The following is a 20,638-nucleotide window of genomic DNA, read 5'->3' on the forward strand; positions in this document are numbered from 1 at the left end:
AAAGTGGCAAGATGCTCTAACTTTTATAGCATTAAATATTCGGCAAGATTTAATTCCTTACATAAAGTACATAAGTGCATTCATTGCATAAGGATGCAAATTTGCTTTCGTCCTTAGTAAATGTAAAATCATAGGCATATCAAAGAATGGCTTTAAAATAAGTTTATTATTTATTAGTAAATATCTGATTTGCATACCTGTTTTACATACCTATAATGCCCAGGATTATGCAGAAATTTCTTGTACTAAGTGAGAAAAGTTTAAGAAGCCCTGCTCTAATCAACAGAGTTTACAGCTCAGACACCTTAGCAGCCTGCTTTGTGGGAGCCATTGTGGAAGAAAGCCTACCTCTCTCTCCTGTCATTTCCATGGGGAAGGATTTCCTCCTTCTTGTCCTCCTCCTCGTCCTTATCCTGCTCCTCCAGGAGTGATCTGATGGTGCTGCCCTGGACATTCACTGCCTGCTCTGCTAGTGGGAGGTGGTCCTGTTCACAGGCAGCCCTCCAGGGTGATGAGCACCCTGCAGAGGACACTGCAGAGGACCAGGACCTGCCCTGCCTCTGTTCCTGGTGCGCACAGCACTGACTGCTTAGCATATTTGCTTGAGCACAGCAGAGCATACAGCCTGAAGGTCAGAGAGGCACAGGTCAGAGGCTTTATTGCAAACTCTATCCTAAGCAGAGGCCTTGGTTCTGACCTTCATCAGGCTGGAGGATGTGAGGATAGAACAGAACTTTTGCCCCTTGTCTTCTTGCTTTTATCTGTCTTTGTGTTTGGAGGGGAAGGATGGGGGATGCTTAGAGCTCTAAACCCCCTAACAAACCTCAAGGCCTGAAAATATCAACATATGCAACTTAAGAACAGGGCAGGCCACTTCAAATATACTTCTAGGGGAAGAAACACATGACTCAAAAAATGTCTTTGAAAGCTACAAAACAAAATGGAAAAAAAGCCAAACAAAATACTAAGCTGCGGCAAATTCAGATTGAAAAAGCAAGAAGCACAAATGATTACTGCCTGTTTGGGACCTAGACTACTCTAGGCACAAAGGCCAAGGCAGACCCTCCACACTCCTTGCTATGGGAACACAGCTCTTACCAAACACACAGCGGTGAGAGATCCAGCTCTCTCAGAGGCAAGGACAAAGTATCACCCCAGAAGACAGTTGCCGGGGCCCCCTGGATGTTGGTAAGGGTACCCCAGGCCCATGCACTCAGAAAAAGGAGAATTCAGTCCAGCCATGTGTTCTATTGCTGAGCTAAATGGTGATGAGAGCCTGCAACGTGTCTGCTGGACTCTGGCCTTCGGCCCACTCCTCCTCTTCAGCTTTGTCTCTCACTTCCTTCGTCGTCCCTTTCTGCCCCTCCTTCCTTCTCATTCCTGCCTGCTTCCTCATTTCTTTTCACCACTCCCTCAGTCTCTTTTCCGTTTCCATGTCCCTCTCCTTTCTCATCTTCTTTCTACCAGAAGTCTTTCCCACTTGACAGAGGGTGAGATACACCATCCAGACCCTTCTGAGGCTCCCCAGGGTTGCTGAGTGGTTGAGCAGGCAGGCCCTGGACCACGAGACATTTGTTCACTAGAATGGCAGATTCAGGCTTACTCCTGGACACAGAGGAAGCTCTGAGTTGGAGGTAGCAAGTTTCCAAGAACATGGCCTGAAACTAGTTGGGGAGGCCTCAGGCCTTCTTGGAGTCAAAGCTGGGCCTTTCCCACCCACCACCGCCTCACCCAGATGCTGGAGGCATGTACATTTATTGAAGGGTGGTGGGAGACCAGGAAGTAGGACTGGGTGTAGGGAGGGCATCGCTGGCTCTTCCAGTATCACTTCTTAGACTTTTTCCAGCTACTTAGCTTCTTACTGTTCCTCCTATTCTTGAGGAAAGGCTGCAGCAGTTCTTCTTCTGGCTGTTTCAACCTAAATACGCAATAGGAAGAAGCAGGCATTGGGCAAGGAGCAAGCAGGGCATGGCCCACATGATGCGGGCATGGCCCTGGAGGGAAGAGTGCCAGGGGACATCTCCAACTTGGGGGATCAGTGGCACCATTAGTTTAATTTTAGCACTTTTCCATCTTTCTGGAAAGAGTCACACTACAGAATTTTGATTTGGTTCCCTGTCACCATCACCAAGGAACTTGCTGGAGTTGGGGATGGCCTCCATCCTTCTGACAGATGGGCCCAGACTGTGGGGCCTTGCTGCAAAGTGTTATATCCTAGTGACCAACCCTCACACCCAATGGGATACTGCAAAACAGGCTGGAAATCAGGGGCTGACCTGTACCTTGGAAGGACACAGATTTGGAAGGCACAGAAGCCATGCCATGGTAGCCTTAGTGGCCCATGATTAAGCTAGATATCCTATAATGAGCCATTCCTAATCTGCCAGCCAGAGACATGGGGAAAACATACTTGTCAGGGGGGGTAGAAGGTGGTTTTTCCACTTTGTCCCCAAGCACCAATGAAGAGACACTTCCTTCGAAATCTTCAGATGGGGGTCTTTTAGATGACTCAGAATCTTCCAGGCTTGTGGTATAGGTTGGCATGCTGCAGGGAGGGGTGTGGTAGGAAGACACAGTATAGGGGAACAGAGGTGAGAGTCTAGGGTTCACTCAGTGCTATACCACCCCTATTCCAGCCCTAGACAGGCCAGCAAAATACTCTTGCACCCATTTGTGCCAAGGGAGAAACTGTCTGATCTGGGAACCCGGGAAACCTTGGCTTCTATATAGGACTGCATAGCCCTCGTTCCCATGCCACCAGCTACCTGGTCCATGCTACCCATAGGCAATGCTCACAGGATACAGAGGTGTTACAAAGCAGAAAAGGAGAGGTCAAGGAAATGATGCCATCATGTAATGCTGTGGACAAAATGTGTCCCCCAAATTCATATGCAGAAGTTCTAACCCCAGAACCCTGGCATCAGTATAGATATAATTGGTTGTGATGCAGTCATTCTGGAGTGACTAGTGCCACATATCAAAGTAATGCTGTCACCAAAGCCAAATAGAGGCTAGAATGTGACCTGAGAGGGACTATGGTCCTCTGGTACCTGATCCAATTTCCAGTCCTCAGAACTGAGACGATGTGCAGATGCTGCTTATTCCACTCAGTGTGGCTATCCTGGCTGCTCTAAAAGTGCTGTGCCTACATGGCAAACAGATCACAGACATGAACTACACTCAGTTCTCAAAACGGACAGGCAGTCCACCATCAAGGTGCCAGGAGATTGAGTTCCCAGTGGCACTCATGGGTGATATCCTCATGGATGGCAGCCTCTCACTGCTCTCACACGGCAGAAGGGGTAAGCTGGCTTCTAGGTATTAACTCCACTCATAGTCTCTGTATGTGTGATTTAGTCACTTCCTAGTGTCCACGTTCCTAACACCATCGCCATGGAGCTAAGGATTTCAGTATATGAATCTGTGGAACATGGCACCTTGCTGCAACCACTTCTCCTCACTAGTCCCTGGCCACCTCCTGTTGTGGCTCAGGTGACCCTGCCTCTTCTAAGGTGGGTGGGCAGAAAATAGGGCACAGTATAGTAACCTGGGGTGAAGAACTCTCTCACAACTGGTAGCACTCAGAGCACACCAAGACTTCACTTGACGTTCATAAAGATCACGACTATTCACAAACCCTTTGACGTTCTCACACAGGCATTTGCATACCAGATTATCTTTACGAGGCTTCACTCCAGTCTGTATGTCACAGGGTACTTGACAGTTTATAAGATGCTTTGTCCTTCATAGACTGCCATGTAGTTTACCAAGTGCTGTGCTGTTTAGGTTGAGCTGGTCTGAGAGGAGGCCTAGAAACCCTCCCTAGTTCACAGGGCACTCAGCAGCTCCCACTGTGACTTATCAGGGATGTGGCAATTTACAAAGGACTTTGGCTCTCACAGATTTCACGACCATTTGCAAGGTTCTCTGTGGTTCACTGAGCAGATTACAGTTTACACAGCATTCAGTTTATGGGGCCAAGACTGTTTTCCAAGCACTTTGGTCTCTGCAGAGTGCAGCCGTTTCTGACAGACTTTGACTGCCTCCTGTAAAAACAGCCCTAAAAAGGTTATGTTCCATTCCTTCAGGGCACGACTGAAAACAAAGATCATAGTTGTACTGCGGCCTGGACTTATCCCCTATTCAAAGCACATCCTTGTCCTTGCTGGCCCTCAGTTTCTCCTTCTGTAAAGTTTATGTGCTATGCCAAGAGCTCCTGGCTCAGGGTCAGGGTCCTGGGTTGCTTTTCTGGACACAGCTACCCACCCAGACTCTAGCAATACTGAGCAGAGAACTTGGAGCCTAGAGTTCCACACTCTTCTCCCTGATGACCATGCCATGTCCCACAGGCAGCAAACAGCCACAAGATGTCACGGGCACACTTGCAAGTGTTACACAATTGCATATTTTGCTGCCAAAATCTCCCCCACTGGGTTCCTGTAGCAACTAGGGACAGACTAATACTCTTTCTAATGTCCCTGTCTCTGCAGACAGTCTTCACAACCTGACTGTGAACTTTTAGCAACTTTTTGGAGGACTAAGGACTCTTCTCCCTCCCCAAGCAGGTTTAACACCTCTTCCATGATTGGTCCTATTTTCCACTTTATTTGCATACCCCCATTCAGCCAATCAGGGTCCAGCGGGTACCCAGTACATTCGTATGCTCTGGGGGATGAAGAGACAGAAGAAGTGTTGCTGGAACCGAGGGAGGAAGAAGAAAAGGAAGACTTCAGGTTGGGCTCCAGCTAGTTGCCCATCTCCACTGAAGGAAGGCTGCCCTCACTGAAGGTGGCCTTTAAGACAGGCAGGGGACAGAATTGTTCCTATGCAGGAAATTCATGTGAGCCAGCCTCCAGGACATGAGCAGTAGCACTCATCTCTGCCTCAGCCTCCAAGATGCTATACTTTCACTGCAGATGAGAATTTGTTCCTGAGCTGCTTCCAGCCTTCACGACCTGCTGCTCTTTGCGTTCCTGTGGTTTGACCAGCAGATTTGTTCTGCAAGGGACTGCTCTACATTAATGCCCTGAAGCCCTCCAAGAATTTTTTTTTTTTTTTTTTAGTTTTTCGAGACAGGGTTTCTCTGTGGTTTTGGAGCCTGACCTGGAACTAGCTCTTGTAGACCAGGCTGGTCTCGAACTCACAGAGATCCGCCTGCCTCTGCCTCCCGAGTGCTGGGATTAAAGGCGTGCGCCACCACCGCCCGGCCAAGAATTTTTAAGCTGTTAAACTTTCCAGAGCTGAAAGAGCTCTAAGAGGCTACCATCCTGCTAGCAAGAATTCAAACCTGATCCATTTAAGTTGTCAAAACCTGTGTACCAACATGTTTAAAGTTGTTTTTTTTCCCATTTAAAGGTGTTAATCTCAAATTGGCACTAAAGCAATAAACCAACCTTCTATCGGTTGTCTTCACTGACTAGTCCACTTCATTCTTGATGAAAGGAAGGATAAGAACCCAGGTGGAGGGAGACAGGAAATGTTTCCACTAGCCATTTCACTGCTATATGGGGGGGGGGAGGAGAGGACTCATACACACACACACACACACACACACACACACACTTCTGGGACTGTTGCAGGCTAAGTCCCTTTGTGCTTCCAGGGGACAAACTGTTTTCTCTGTTTGGTCTGCTCTCCCATCCCCTTAGCCTCCCTGGAAATCTCACACTGCCCTAACCTGGTCCCTCTTGTACCTAATCCTTACTGGAGTGGGCATGGCAGGGTAACATCTCTCTGCTCACAGACACAGGAAATGGAGCCTGCAAACCACATGTGACCTCCCTTAGCTGTCCCCAACCCTAGAGAAGGAGGCAGGGGCTAAGTGTGAGTGTTGTGTGCAGGTGGACACAGTTTCATTCAGGGATGCTCATGTGAGGACCACATTCTACATGTCTTCCCACTGAGGCTGTCTGGCTACAGATCTGCTGCACCCTCCCACTGAGGACCCAGAGGCTTGGGTGAGGGAGCTGAACTCTGGGCCCACAGATAAATTTTCATATACCGTATCCTTTGTTGCATAACTTTCCATAAACTATAAGGTGGCCACAAGCACAGTGGGGGAAATAATTAGACTCCTCCCTATTTGTTCAAACTGTAAACAAATTCGTCTTCTTTTGCTGTTTCCTAGTATCTTTTTGTTACAGGGATCTAAGGTGCTGAGTTTATGGACATAAATGCCCAGTAAGACCCAACATATCTCTGGTACATTAACTGTCAACAGCCCCTGAAACTCAGCTTTAACTCCCTGGACCTGCCAACGTCTGGTCTCCAGCCGCTCTACTCTCTTCTCTTGATGTTCTGAGTGATAGGCATTCAGAACACTCAGGATCTTCTGTCTGTCCTGCCTTATCCCCACAGGCTCATCATCTTCCAGCCAAAATATTGGGGTCACTTGGTGTGACCTTCATGGATTTTCCATGAATATATCCCCAACCTCAGGGAGAAGCAGACTGAAAAAAAAAAAAAAACCCAACTCAGCTCCCTGGGGTAAACTGGCATCAAGACAGAAAGCTACAACCAGGCATGGTGGTACATACCTTTAATCCCAGTACTTGGGAGACAGAGGCAGGTAGATAGATTTCTGAGCTTGAGGCTAGCCTGGTCTAAAGAACAAATTCCAGGACAGTCAGGGCTACACAGAGAAACCCTGCCTTGAAAAACCAACCAATCAACCAACCAACCAACCAACCAAACAAACAAACAAACAAACAAAAAGATGGAAAATTGGCATGGGGGACTTAACTTGGTGCTATAGGGGTGCACCACAGGTAGCTTAGGTCTGTGTACAGATATTACAGATGACATTATCCTGGATTTCATCGTTGTTTACCACTTACAGAGCTTGTTAACAAACACGCTTTTTGTGAAATCCTTACAGTCCTGCAAGACCGAGTATTATCTTCATTGTAAAGGCAAAGAGTTAAAGATTTGGGAGTCCACCTGATCAGCTCACCTGACAGTCACCCAGATAATGCAAGGCAAAGGTGGGGCTCTAACCTTCTCTTAGGACACCCAACCTAGCAAGTTTCTCAGGAACCTGCACTGTGGAGCACAATGAATCCAGAACCTGCCAGTCTTTCTCAAATGCAGCCTTTAGCATAAAGCCCAGGCTCCTCCTGGACTAGACTAGAGTGTCCTGAGCTCAGACTACCCTCTGCCACACACCAGAACCAGCCTGGAGATGCTTAGTAGGTGGCAGCACCTTAGTTGGATGCTGATACCTAAGCCTATTCCACCAATGACTGCCTGTGTCTATGGGGCCCATCTGGCAATCCAATAGAAGCCAAGGTGAATGTGCACACAGGTTGGACCTGATGGGTGTTGACTGAACCTCCTGCCCACCCCAGACATATTAACACTATCTCCATCTGAGCAGGACATTGTGCAAACAAGCAGTGCCTTCTTTTCTCCACACAGCCCTTTCTCCAAACTTGCGACTCAAAGAGACAAACAGTACAACCTTGTTCACCTCTTCCTGCCTTTTCTTCCTCTTCCCCTGTGCACCTACAAAATCCTTTACTCAGGGGACTGTAGGAAGAGACTGAACTCTACTTTCCTGGCTCTGGCTCTCCCCCACCTCACTCCTTTGGGACTACCTGCCTTCCCACCCATGACCTTCCCATAACCCTAGTCCCCTGCCCCATTATCCCATCCTGTGTGATGCCTTATCCAGTTTTACTTGAATTTGTAGTTGTCTGGCAAGAAGTAGCCCATCTTGCAATCTTGTCGAGCCCGGAAGATCTGTTTCAGTAGATTCTGCTTACTGAAGCCATAGCCATTTAGGAGACAGCCCCCAAAAAGGAGCTTCCCCCCAGCAAACATCTGTTGGAAGATAGGAAAGAAATGAAGTAAGAAACACTTCATTGTATCGACATAGTGGCATGACCGATAATGACAGCCAAGTTTCAAGTCTTAGTAGGCCTGGCCACAGGTCCCTCAGAGCTGGGATAGGACTCAGGCCTTTGAGAGCATGGGAAAGTGTGCTACCCTCCCTCAGCAACCCAGGGAGACATGATTGAGCCTAGCCCCTGCAAGGCCCTCCTGAGTCAGAGGACAGCCCAACCTGCCCAGTTTTGACCCCTACTGGGGGCCTGTCAGATGTACACTTAAGACTCCTACCCACCTACCTAGAGCTGTGTAGCCCCTTCTGCTCCAAACCCGCATAATAGGATGTACCATTCAGCTCATTTTATGGAATGGAGGTCTCATACCCTCTACTCCATTCTTCACCATGGACATCCGTCTAGAGATGGTTAGGCGGGGGTATTCATCATACCATTTTTATGGGAAAGAGAAAAACACGAAGAAAGAGAGGGAAAGAACCCAACTGTCCAACAAAAGCAGCATGGGTAGTGATAAGACTCACCCAGTGGTAAAAATGCTGGTGCTACAAACTGAAGATGTGGGATGGGATGGTGCTCTGTTATCTTATTGGAAAGATGGTGCCCTAAAATATGTGTGTGGAGAAAGACAGCAAAGGCCAGATACTACAGTGTTAGGTGGATGTGGCCTAGCAGGGGCTCCAGAACCTAGGTGCTGGATAGATGAGCAATATCCTGGGTGGTAGGAAGGTGTCATTATTTTCTAGCGGGCTGGAGAGATGGCTCAGTCGTAAAAGGCTAGGCTCACAACCAAAAATATTTTCTAGATTGTATTCCCTATTTTTCAATAAACATAAAAAGTTTTATATTTTAGTATAATTTAGTAAGAATCAGATGAATAGAATTTGATTTTCTATGTTAATGTCACCCAACCCCTCCATCTCCTAGGATAGGGATGGGAGTCTATTGGGTGACTGTCAGGACGTCCTGTTCTCTGGGCCTCAGTGTGGGTGGGAGAAGATTGCTTTATCCCCCATCCCCCACACGGCTAAGACAGTAGTGGTTGGTGATGGATGTCTAGCCCTTTGCAGGGCCCCTGCTCACCAAAACCATCCCGTGCACCACAGCAAACTTCTTCACCATTAGGGGTGGATCCTTCTGAAGGGGGCTGTCTATGTCATATCGCAGCAGACGATAAGGATCAAGCCGGCACTGCCAAATAGAGATGTGGGAACTGGTCACAGTGATGCAAGAAGACATGCTTTAACTTCCCTGAAGCCATCACTGTCCTCAGAGGAGGTCTCCAGATCTGCTCTGAGCCCCCTGTGGAAGACATCATCACTAGAGTGACCCTCCTGCATGTGACAGCACTAGATTTGCCCTGGGATCTGTGGACTATGATGTCCCTCACTCTGGAATGGGAGTCCTGCCCTAAGTGGACCAGATTTAGAAAGCTATGTTGCACAGCTCAGAGGAACTTTTCACCCCACCTCTCTCTGGCTGCCCCTCTTGACCCCTTTGTGGTATTCAGCCAACTGTTGTGGGATGAGAGTATTAATGACCAGTTATTAGCCAGGGCAGAAGTCCAGTCTCTGTAAAGACCAACACTACCCTCCATGCCTATCCGCAGACTCACCGCCATTCCTTCCACCCCTTCCAACTACTTCAGGTTAGATCTTGGCCCCATTCACACTGCTTGTGGCTGGAATAAGACACCTGAGCATTTTATTCCTTAGTGAACAATGAATAGCTCCCAGGTGAACTACAGCCAACTGTACATTGCCATGAGGAAACAGGTGACCCCAGGTTCTCAGTGAACATTCTCTAAATTGAAGTAAGCTGGAAAATAATGCATGAAATAAATGTGGCTCTGTTGCAGGGCTGGGTGCAAGGCTGTGGCTGGCTGCTTTCTTGAAAAGAGTCAAAAGAAGGGCCCTGGTGGGGAAGGGGACATCTTATTTCAGAAGGGCCCTAACTGCTGAGCTCCTGGAACAGGCTGGCAGGCAGCACTCCTAGAAAGGAAGGTTAAGAAGGAATATTCAGGCAGACCCCTACCCCAAGTTTCCCACACAAATTCAGAACGCTGCAGCAGCAGGGTGGGAGTGGGGGGTAGGGTGCTGGGAGTAGGGCAGGGATAATGCAACAGGCTTTAGAGGAAAGACAGTTTAGAAGAAGTCATTTAGCTCACATGTCCCCATGAGTCTGGGGGCTTCTCCAACACCATTTTAAATGAAGGCACACTCAGGATGATGAGGCTGGGCTTAGGAAAAACTTCAATTGGGACCTCAAACTATCCTTATTCCTGTACAGGACCTGCCAGGCATACTCAGTTGCCTGCCAAAGCCCTGAGCATTCTAGGCTGCTCTTTCTGAGCCAAGGAGACAGAAGTCACAGTTTCCAGAGCTGTCCTGTCATGGCCCTTTCAAAGACCTCTGTAGCTGCAGTCATACTGAGAATTCCTTCAGGGACTGGCTCATGCTGAACCAGCAATAGGTGCCCAGAGCCTGGCACAAGTCCAGCATATGGAGGGACTTTGGGACAGTCCACCAACATATACTGAACTGTAAGAACATGGGTAGTGGGCACTGTCTTTGCCCTGAACAGTCACACCAATTGTGGACACAAACTGTGCTAAGTGCTCTGAAAGAAAAGGACCGTGTCTTGACCTTGTCTCAAAAGTTAGAAGAAGCACCTGCTCTGATGTGGTGACATTCATCCTGGTAGAGAAGAATGAGTAGAAGAGAGAAGATGGGACAAAATGCTGCAGACAGAAAGGGGAGTGTATGCCAAGGCCCAGGAAAGAAAAGGAACTGTCAGACACCCAACCCATCCTCATACAGTGGGGGTTACATTTGGTCCTTCTCTCTGTCCCTGGCCCAAGGGTCTTCTCACTGGATCCTGAACCAACCTGGGTGCAGGGTGACGAACGGCCCTGCTGCCGATGGCTATACAGTGTGTCCAGCAGCCATTGCAACTGTGCAGTATTGTTGGGATTCTGGCTTGACATTATCCCGAATACCAGCACTTGGTTGGGGTCTCGGGGTGCAGACAGGAAGCGCTCTAGTTCCAAGTCAGACACCAGGGGTGCCTTCACAATACACTTGCAGCCAGCCCGAATGTCTTCCTTGCGAATGAGCCTCCGCAGCACCAGTGGGCAGTCATAGGGTGAGGCGGCCCATCTGGTGGGGCTACGTACTTCTCCCAGCTTCCTTCTACAAAGGGGAACACAGTGATAGGAGCATGTGAGCAGGCTTCAACCTATGACCCTACAGTTCTTGTTTCTAGATAGAGAGAGGCCCACTACAGTGCCAGTGCTGTAGGCAGATCCTGGGCCAGGCCCTCAGGGGAGGGACCCCTAACCACGCCAGGCCTCAGTTTCCTCATGTGCAAAAGGAGGCATAAGAAGTTATTCAACTAACATTTCAGTCATCCATGATTCTCTCTCCACACCCCACATTTTACCAATCCCATCTACAAGCCTCTTCCCCAGTTTGACAGATCCATATTTGTTGTAGAATATTTTAAGATGTGTTACGTTTGTTTATGATGTGGAACATTTGTTTAATGATGCAAAGATGTGTTGCATTCTTTTATGTTGCATTTGTTTAACTCTGTGAAGCTGTGATACTTTGCCTGTCTAAAACACCTGATGGTCTGATAAAGAGCTGAACGGCCAATAGCAAGGCAGAAAAAAGGAAAGGCAGGACTGGCAGGCAGACAGAATAAACAGGAGGAGAAATCTTTGAGAAGTGTAGGAGGAGCAAGAGAACAAGGAGGAAAGATGGGGACTAGCCACACAGCCAGACATGGAATAAGAAGGAAAGAAAAGATATAGAGAAATAGAAAAAGGTAAAAGTCCAGAGGCAAAAGGTAGATGGCATAATTTAAGAACAGTTGGCGAAATAAGTCAAGCTTAGGCCAGGCATTTATAAGTAATAATAAGCCTCTGTGTGTATTTGGGTGCTGGGTGGCAAGCCCCCAAAAGGGCCAAAGAATTAAAAGTAATAAAACAACCAATTACACAAAATCTAACTGCCCTCCACTACCCCCAACATAGGCCAGCCTCCAATCATTTTTTAAGTAGTTCCTAGGGGTTTACACTTCCCTCCCTGATCTCTCTTGGACCCACTTAGGGATTCCGTCGGAATCTGAATCATTCTCTGGAACCCTTCCTGGGCTTTCTAGCTTAGTGTTAGGTAAGGCAGCAGCTGTATCAGATCTAGCTCCTGTTTCTCATTCCCCTCAAGTCCCTCCTACTCCCCAGTACTCTCACCATGCTCCCCAGGTAGTCTCGCATGGCCAAACTGACTTCCGCCTTTGCTTGTTCCCTCTCATCACCTTTACATCTATTGAAATGTTGCCTTCCTGTTGACTTTCTAAGCACCCCATTGAATGCTTCCATCTCAACACTCTTTCATGCCTATTTTATTTCTCTCAAGCATTGCTTACTTTTAAAGCAATTTTTATTATTATACTTTTCTATTCCACTACACGTACCAAGAGATTAGCTACCTGCAGTATTTTGATTGGTGGAATACAATAGGAACACGTGGCAAATCGAAGATGCAATAGAAATTCAGTCAACACTCCAGCATTTATCAGCGACCTGCTATAGCAGCATGGTGCTTAGTCTAAATAAGCACCGGTAGATGTAAAGTACTCCTTTTTTTACTCCTTTCATTATTGCCATCTTACACATTTAATATTTTACAGACTCTATGGCCCTTGAATAGGCATTTCCATGGTTAATTTTGTAGAAACCCCACAGGATAGGCAGGACAGAAACTGCTATTACCATTTACAGGTCAAAATACAGTAGGCTCCCTCCCATGGGTTGCCCAAGCTCAATGAAGTCTTTAAATTAGCAAGGCCTCAGGCAAATCAGAATCAAGTCATCCTAAAATAAGAGCAATACCATGATTCATTACTTGTTAAGTTTGTTTTTTTTTTTAAATATTTATTTATTTATTATGCATACAATATTCTGTCTGTGTGCATGTCTGCAGGCCAGAAGAGGGCACCAGACCTCTTTATAGATGGTTGTGAGCCGCCATGTGGTTGATGGGAATTGAACTCAGGACCTTTGGAAGAAGAGGCAATGCTCTTAACCACTGAGCCATCTCTCCAACCTGTTAAGTTTGTTTTACATATATTCATTTTATTTCATGTGTATTTTCCTTGTATTTAAGTGTGTGCACAGTCCACAGAAGAGGCCATCAGATCACCTGAAACTGGAGGTTCAGATGGTGTGAACTCTGCCATATGAGTACTAGGACTGGAGCCTGGGTCTGCTACAAGAGCAACAGCACTCTTAACTGATGAGCCATCTCTCCAGCCACTTCTTTATTTTTCAAGAAAGGGTTTCTCTGTGTTACAGCCCAGGTTGTCCTGACTTATCTTATTTTTTCTGACAGCATCTTGCCAGGTATCCCAGGCTGGCTTTGAACTTACAGTAATCCTTCCGCCTCAGCCTCCTTTGTGCTGCGATTATACCCATACACTATCATACCTAGTTTTACAATTTAAAATTCTTCAGAGGAAATTTAAATTCACTGACCAAAGCTAGTAAGTGAATCTGTTTGTGGAAGAGGGGTGGAGCACAGTGATGGAGCACACATTTAGTATATGTGAGGTCCTGGATTTGACCCACAACACCAAATAAATATTAAAAAATAAAGTAGAGTATCTCTTGTTTACGAACCTAAACATCCATGGGGAATCTTGAATATATTTACCATAATTTATACCAGAGATATTCAAAGTGATTAATGCTTTTAATGTGGGAGAATTTGACTTTATAATTTCTTACAATTTGTAATAGTGAAAATAGGACAAATTATTCTGCAATTTTGGAGCAAGGAAGCCTTTTGCAACCAATTTAAAAGTTCAGAACTCAAACTGGGTATGGTGATACAGATTTGTAATCCCAATTCTTGGGGGATAGAGGCAGGAGGACCAAAAGTTCAAGGTTATTCTCAACTACGTAGGGAGTTCTAGGCCTAGCCTGGGCTAGAAACCCTGTTTCAAATGATCAAACAAAGCAAAGAGAAAAGACCTTTGGGGTAAAAATACAAAATGCAAAGAAGAAACTGAGGCAGGAACTCCTTCCCCAGCTATAGCGAGTAGTAGGTTGCTATGTGAAGGCCCAGGAGTGTATTAGAAAAGCCAACATTTGGGGCTGGACAGATAGCTCAGTGAGTGAAGTGCTCATTGTGCAAGCATAAGACCTAAGAGTTTGGGTTCCTAGCACACATGTAAAAAGCTGGGCATAGCAGGGCACATAGATAACTCCAGTGCTGCAGGTGGGTAGAGATAGACAGATCTTGCTGGCCAGCCAGTCTAGCTGAAGTACAAACTACAAGTTTAGTGAGAAACCTTTTCTCAGAAAGTAAGGTGAACAATGATAGAGGAAGACACTGAAATCAATTTACATTGGCCTCCACATGTACTGGCTTCCACATGTATACTCATAGATAAGTATACATCCACATATAGCACACACACACATACACACACACATTAATATCTGAAGAAATGAAGACAGAGTGATGAACAATGAGTTGAGAATGAGTTCTTAAAACTTTGGAAACAGAGAAGTCACCAAAATTAGCAGGGTAGAACATCAAAACTATTCTTCCACTAGAGGTGGCAACAAAGTTGGGGAAAGAGAGAGGGAGAGAGGGAGACTGGGCAAGTATCTATACAGACAAACTGACCAAGACCAATCAAAACAAGCTTAAGTAAAGCTCAGGAACCAGAAACTGCCAAGCGTTGGGGCAAGGAAGCTGGTATTTCTCTGCCACTCCTATTCCTAACTTTTGTGCTGTTATAAGGTGGGCAATGTGGGCTCAGGCTCAAAGAATTGTGGCCGGGTGCTGGCTGACTGGGTTCCCTAAGGGATTAGCTCCTGAGCAGCCCCAGCAAAAAATTGTTGAAAGCACTTGTCATAGTCAGTTTTATCTATCAACTTGACACCAGAGAAGAGAAAGCCTCAGAATGGCCTGAGCACGTCTGTGGGGATTTTTCTTTTTTGCTAATTTGATGTGGGTGAGCCCAGCCCATGGTGGCTGGTGCCATCTCTAGGCAAGTTGTTTTGGGTTGACTATGAGAGGCAATTGAGTAAGCCAAGGGAAACAAGTCAGTAAGCAAGGTCCCTCCATGGTATCTGCTTCTGTTCCTGTCTTTCTTCAGAAATGAACTATAACATGTATGCCAAATAAATCCTTTCCTCCCTATGGAGGTTTGAAGGAAAATAGCTTCCACATGGAGTGGCACTATTGGGAGGTGTGACTTTTGGAGTAGATGTGGCTTTATTGGAGAAAGTGTGTCACTGTGTGTGGGAGAGGGATGCTTTGAGATCTCCTGTGCTCAAGCTACACTCAGTGTGGTACACAGTTCACTTCCTGTTTCCTGTGGATCAAGATGTAGAACTCTTAGCTCCTTCTCCAGCACCATGTCTGCCTATATGCAGCCATGTCCTGTCATGATGATAATGGACTAAACTTCTAAAACTGTAAGCCACCCCAATTAAATGTTTTCCTTTATATGAGTTACTATGGTCATGGTGTCTCTTCACCGCAATAGAAACCCTGACTAAGACACTCCCCCAGTTTTATTTTGGTCAGTGCTTATTACAGCAACAATGAGAGTTAACTAGAACACATGCAAAGGCAAAAAAAAAAAAATCAGACATTACTTCTTGTGCAAAGGAAGACACATGGGCATAGACAAAAAAGAAAAAGGAAAAAAAAGCCCCATTAGGAAAAAAAAGATGAAGGAAGGAGGTAGATGGCAAAATGGAGGCTTTAAAGCCTCTCAAGTACACTGGAGGATCGAGGTGTCAGGTTGGGAAAGATCCAAGAACATCCTCATCTTTCACCTCTGGAGCTATGCAAGTATAGAGTGATAAAGTTAATACACAGTTGTGGATGCCCTGGGCAAAGGCTGAAAGGAGTAATGCCCCAACACAGAGTTATCCGCAACAGCAAAAATGTTCTGGGCCTTAGCTTCAGGGGCTCTCAGGTTAAATCACTAGCTGAACTCCAGTAACTGTGAGCAATAAAGGACACTGCCCTTGCAAAAAGAGTTTGTAAAAGTTATTAAACAAACAAATCCAACACAAGGAACCCTAGGGGAAAAGAGTTGGTCTTCAATGGCTACTATATTTAAAATGATCAGTTTTCAAGAAAAGGTTAAAAGGAATATACAAAAAACACTAAGAAGAAATTGCTCCTTAGGAAACATAGATACTAGACTTCCTAGAAAAGGGGCTTAAGGCTCCTTTATCAAAAATGAGGTGTTCATAGGCTTGTGGGTTAAAATTCGGGTCTTTTATACGATTCCATTGGTCGACTTCTCTGTTTTTATGCCAGTACCACACTGTTTTCATCACTGTAGCTCTGTAATAGAGTTTGAAGTCAGGGATGGTAATGCCTCCAGACAATCCTTTATTGTATAGGATTGTTTTGGCTATCCTGGGTTTTTTGTTTTTCCATATAAAGTTGATTATTGTCCTCTCAAGATCTGTGAAGAATTTTGATGGGACCTTGATGGGGATTGCATTGAATCTATGAATTGCCTTTGGTAGAATTGCCATTTTTACTATGTTGATCCTCCCAATCCAAGAGCAAGGGAGGTCCTTCCATTTTCTGGTATACTCCTCAATTTCTTTCTTCAATGCCTTAAAGTTCTTGTCAAATAGATCTTTCACTTCCTTGGTTAGAGTTACCCCAAGATATTTTATGCTGTTTGTGGCTATCGTGAAAGGTGAAGCTTCTCTGATTTCCCTCTCTGCTTCCATATCCTTTGTGTATAAGAGGGCGACTGATTTTTTGGAGTTGATCTTGTATCCTGCCACATTACTAAAGGTGTTTATCAGCTGTAAAAGTTCTTTGGTGGAGTTTTGGGGGTCGCTTATGTACACTATCATATCATCTGCAAATAACGAAAGTTTCACTTCTTCCTTTCCAATTCGAATCCCGTTGATCCCCTTATGTTGTCTTATTGCTATTGCTAGAATTTCAAGCACTATATTGAAGAGGTATGGCGAGAGTGGACAGCCTTGTCGTGTTCCTGAGTTTAGTGGGATGGCTTTGAGTTTCTCTCCATTTAATTTGATGTTAGCTGTCAGCTTGCTGTATATGGCTTTTATTATATTTAGGTACGACCCTTGTATCCCTAATCTCTCCAATACTTTTATCATAAAGGGATGTTGAATTTTGTCAAATGCTTTTTCAGCATCTAATGAAATGATCATATGGTTTTTTTCTTTCAGTTTATTTATATGATGGATTACATTGATAGATTTTCGTATGTTGAACCAGCCCTGCATCCCTGGGATGAAGCCTACTTGATCATATAGAATAATTTTTCTGATGTGTTCTTGGATTCGGTTTGCCAGTATTTTGTTGAGGATTTTTGCATCGATGTTCATGAGTGAGATTGGTCTATAATTCTCTTTCTTGGTTGAGTCTTTGTGCGGTTTTGGTATCAGAGTAACTGTAGCTTCATAAAAGGAATTTGGCAATGCCTCTTCTGTTTCTATATTGTGAAATACATTAAGGAGTATAGGTATTAGGTCTTCTTGGAAGTTCTGGTAGAATTCCGCATTGAAACCATCTGGTCCTGGGCTTTTTTGGTAGGGAGGTTTTTGATAACCTTTTCTAATTCTTCGCGACTAACAGGTCTATTTAGATTGTTCACCTGGTCCTGGTTTAACTTTGGTATATGGTATTTATCTAAAAAAGTGTCCATTTCCTTTACATTTTCCAGTTTTGTGGCACACAGGCTTTTGTAGTAAGATCTAATGATTCTCTGAATTTCCTCTGTGTCTGTGGTTATGTCCCCCTTTTCATTTCTGATCTTATTAATATAGAAAGAAAGCATCTTCAACAAATGGTGCTGGCATAGCTGGATGTCAACCTGTAGAAGAATGAAAATAGACCCATATCTATCACCATGCACAAAACTCAAGTCCAAATGGATTAAAGACCTCACTATCAGTCAGAACACATTGAACCTAATAGAAGAGAAAGTGGGAAGTACCCTACAACAGATGGGCACAGGAGATCGCTTCCTATGTGTAACCCCAACAGCAAAGACATTAAGGGCAACATTGAATAAATGGGACCTACTAAAACTGAGAAGCTTCTGTAAAGCAAAGGACACTGTCACCAAGACAAAAAGGCAACCTACTGTCTGGGAGAAGATCTTCACCACCCCGCAACAGACAAAGGTCTGATCTCCAAAATATATAGAGAACTCAGGAAACTAGACTTTAAAATGCTAATCATCCCAATTAAAAAATGGGGCACTGAAATGAACAGAGAATTCTCAGCAGAGGAAGTTCAAATGGCCAAAAGACACTTAAGGTCATGCTCAACCTCCTTAGCGATCAGGGAAATGCAAATCAAAACAACTTTGAGATATCATCTTACACCTGTCAGAATGGCTAAAATCAAAAACACCAATGATAGCCTTTGCTGGAGAGGCTGTGGAGGAAGGGGTACCCTCATCCATTGCTGGTGGGAATGCAATCTTGTGCAACCACTTTGGAAATCAGTGTTTCGGTTTCTCAGGAAATTCGGGATCAACCTACCCCTGGACCCAGCAATACTACTCTTGGGAATATACCCAAGAGGTGCCCTATCATATGACAAGAGCATTTGTTCAACCATGTTCATAGCAGTATTATTTGTAATAGCCAGAACCTGGAAACAACCTAGATGCCCCTCAATGGAAGAATGGATGAAGAAAGTGTGGAATATCTACCCATTAGAGTACTACGCTGCGGTAAAAACAATGACTTCTCGAATTTTGCATACAAATGGATGGAAATAGAAAACACTATTCTGAGTGAGGTAACCCAGACCCAAAAAGATGAATATGGGATGTACTCACTCATAATTGGTTTCTAGCCATAAATAAGGGTCACGGAGTCTAAAATTGGTGAACCTAAAGAAGCTAAGTAAGAAGGTGAACCCAAGGAAAAACATATAGTTATCCTCTTGGCTATGGGAAGTAGACAGAATTGCCGGGGAGAAAATTGGGATCTTGGGGGTGGGGTGGGATGGGGGTAAGGGGAGATGGGGAGAGAAAAGGGAGAAGGGGAGGATGGGGGGAACTTGGGGAAAAAGGATGACTGGGATAAAGGAAGGTTGGATAGGGGAGCACGGAAGCACAATTCTTAGTTAAGGGAGCCACCTTAGGGTTGGCAAGAGACTTGAACCTAGAGTGGCTCCCAGGAGCCCAAGGCGATGTCCCCAGTTAGTTTCTTGGGCAGCTGAGGATAGGGAACCTGAAATGACCCTATCCTATAACAATACTGACGAATATCTTGCATATCACCATAGAACCTTCATCTCGTGATGGATGGAGATAGAGACAGAGACCCACACTGGAGCACTGGACTGAGCTCCCAAGGTCCCAATGAGGAGCAGAAGGAGGGAGAACATGAGCAAGGAAGTAGGGACCACGAGGGGTGCACCCACCCACTGAGACAGTGGGATCTATTGGGAGCTCACCAAGACCAGCTGGACTGTGACTGAAAAAGCAGAGGATAAAACCGGACTCTCTGAACATGGTGGACAATGAGGGCTGATGAGAAGCCAAGGACAATGGCACAGGGTTTTGATCCTACTTCATGTTCGGGCTTTGTGGGAGCCTAGCCAGTTTGGATGTTCACCTTCCTAGATGTGGATGGAGGGGGAAGGACCTTGGACTTTCCACTGGGCAGGGAACCCTGACTGCTCTTTGGACTGGAGAGGGAGGGGGAGAGGAGTGGGGGGAGGAGGAGAAGGGTGGGAGGAGGGGGAGGGAAATGGGAGGCTGGGAGGAGGCGGAAACTTGTTTTTTTTTTCCTTTTCTCAACAACAACAAAAAAAGAATGCTAGACCAAAGATGCTACTTGATAAACCATGTAGAGATGAAATAAAAGTGAATAATATTAAAAAAAAATTCAAACATGGAGAGAAAGCCAGAGCCAGTTTACAGTGGTGATCAGAGTCCTACTAGACTGCAATCATGTCTATTATGTCCTATAACAGAGGGGCTGTCATGATCATGAAGGGAAAGAACTGTGTGGCCATTGCTGTAGACAGGTGTTTTGGGATCCAGGCCCAGATGGTAGTAACTACAGACTTCCAGAAGATCGTTCCCATGGGTGACAGACTCTACACAGGCCTAGTCAGGCTGGCCACCAATGTCCAGACAGTTGCTCCTCACCTCAAGTTCCAACTGAACCTGTATGCGCTGAAGGAAAGTCGGTAGATCAAGTCTTGTACCCTCATGAGCATGGTGGCTGACCTCTTGCATGAGAAATGGTTTGTGGGAGCCTAGACAGTTTGGATGTTCACCTTCCTAGATAGGGACAGAGGGGGGAGGACCTAGGACTTACCACAGGGCAGGGAACCCTGACTGCTCTTTGGACTGGAGAGGGAGGGGGAGAGGAGTGGGAGGAGGGAGAGAAGGGTGGGAGGAGGGGGAGGGGAATGGGAGGCTGGGAGGAGGTGGAAACTTGTTTTTTTTCTTCCTTTTCTCAATAAAAAAAATAAATTAAAATAAAAAAAAAGAAAAGGGGCTTAAGTTAACTTTTAGAGATACTCAAAGCAAACCAAGGAACAAGAACCAAGGCACCCAGAAGAACAGTGTCTCATCAAACATAGGAAATCAATAGAGGCAGAAACTAAAATATAACAAAACAAGACTAGAGCTGAATGCACAATGGCTGAAATGAAAACTTCAACAGTGAATCTCAGCAACAGAGAGCCACCAACATGAAGATAGTAAGATTAGTATAGTAGACTCTTTACAGACAAACT

General features: G+C 45.5%; 1 protein-coding gene across 1 annotated transcript in view; it reads right to left on the reverse strand.

Annotated features, from left to right (window-relative positions):
- Nucleotides 1-222: 222 nt before the first annotated feature.
- Nucleotides 223-20,638, reverse strand: part of C8H3orf20 (chromosome 8 C3orf20 homolog) — a 53,118-nt gene continuing 32,702 nt past the window's right edge. The window contains exons 11-15 of the mRNA XM_075983463.1: nucleotides 10,729-11,032; nucleotides 8,925-9,032; nucleotides 7,679-7,821; nucleotides 2,411-2,545; nucleotides 223-1,918 (exon numbers count right to left, since the gene is read on the reverse strand). Coding sequence (XP_075839578.1) covers nucleotides 1,825-1,918; nucleotides 2,411-2,545; nucleotides 7,679-7,821; nucleotides 8,925-9,032; nucleotides 10,729-11,032 — 784 coding nt within the window. The 3' untranslated portion in view covers nucleotides 223-1,824. The remainder of the gene's footprint in view (nucleotides 1,919-2,410; nucleotides 2,546-7,678; nucleotides 7,822-8,924; nucleotides 9,033-10,728; nucleotides 11,033-20,638) is intronic.

This window comes from Microtus pennsylvanicus, chromosome 8, assembly GCF_037038515.1.
Source record: "Microtus pennsylvanicus isolate mMicPen1 chromosome 8, mMicPen1.hap1, whole genome shotgun sequence".
Taxonomy (NCBI): domain Eukaryota; kingdom Metazoa; phylum Chordata; class Mammalia; order Rodentia; family Cricetidae; genus Microtus; species Microtus pennsylvanicus.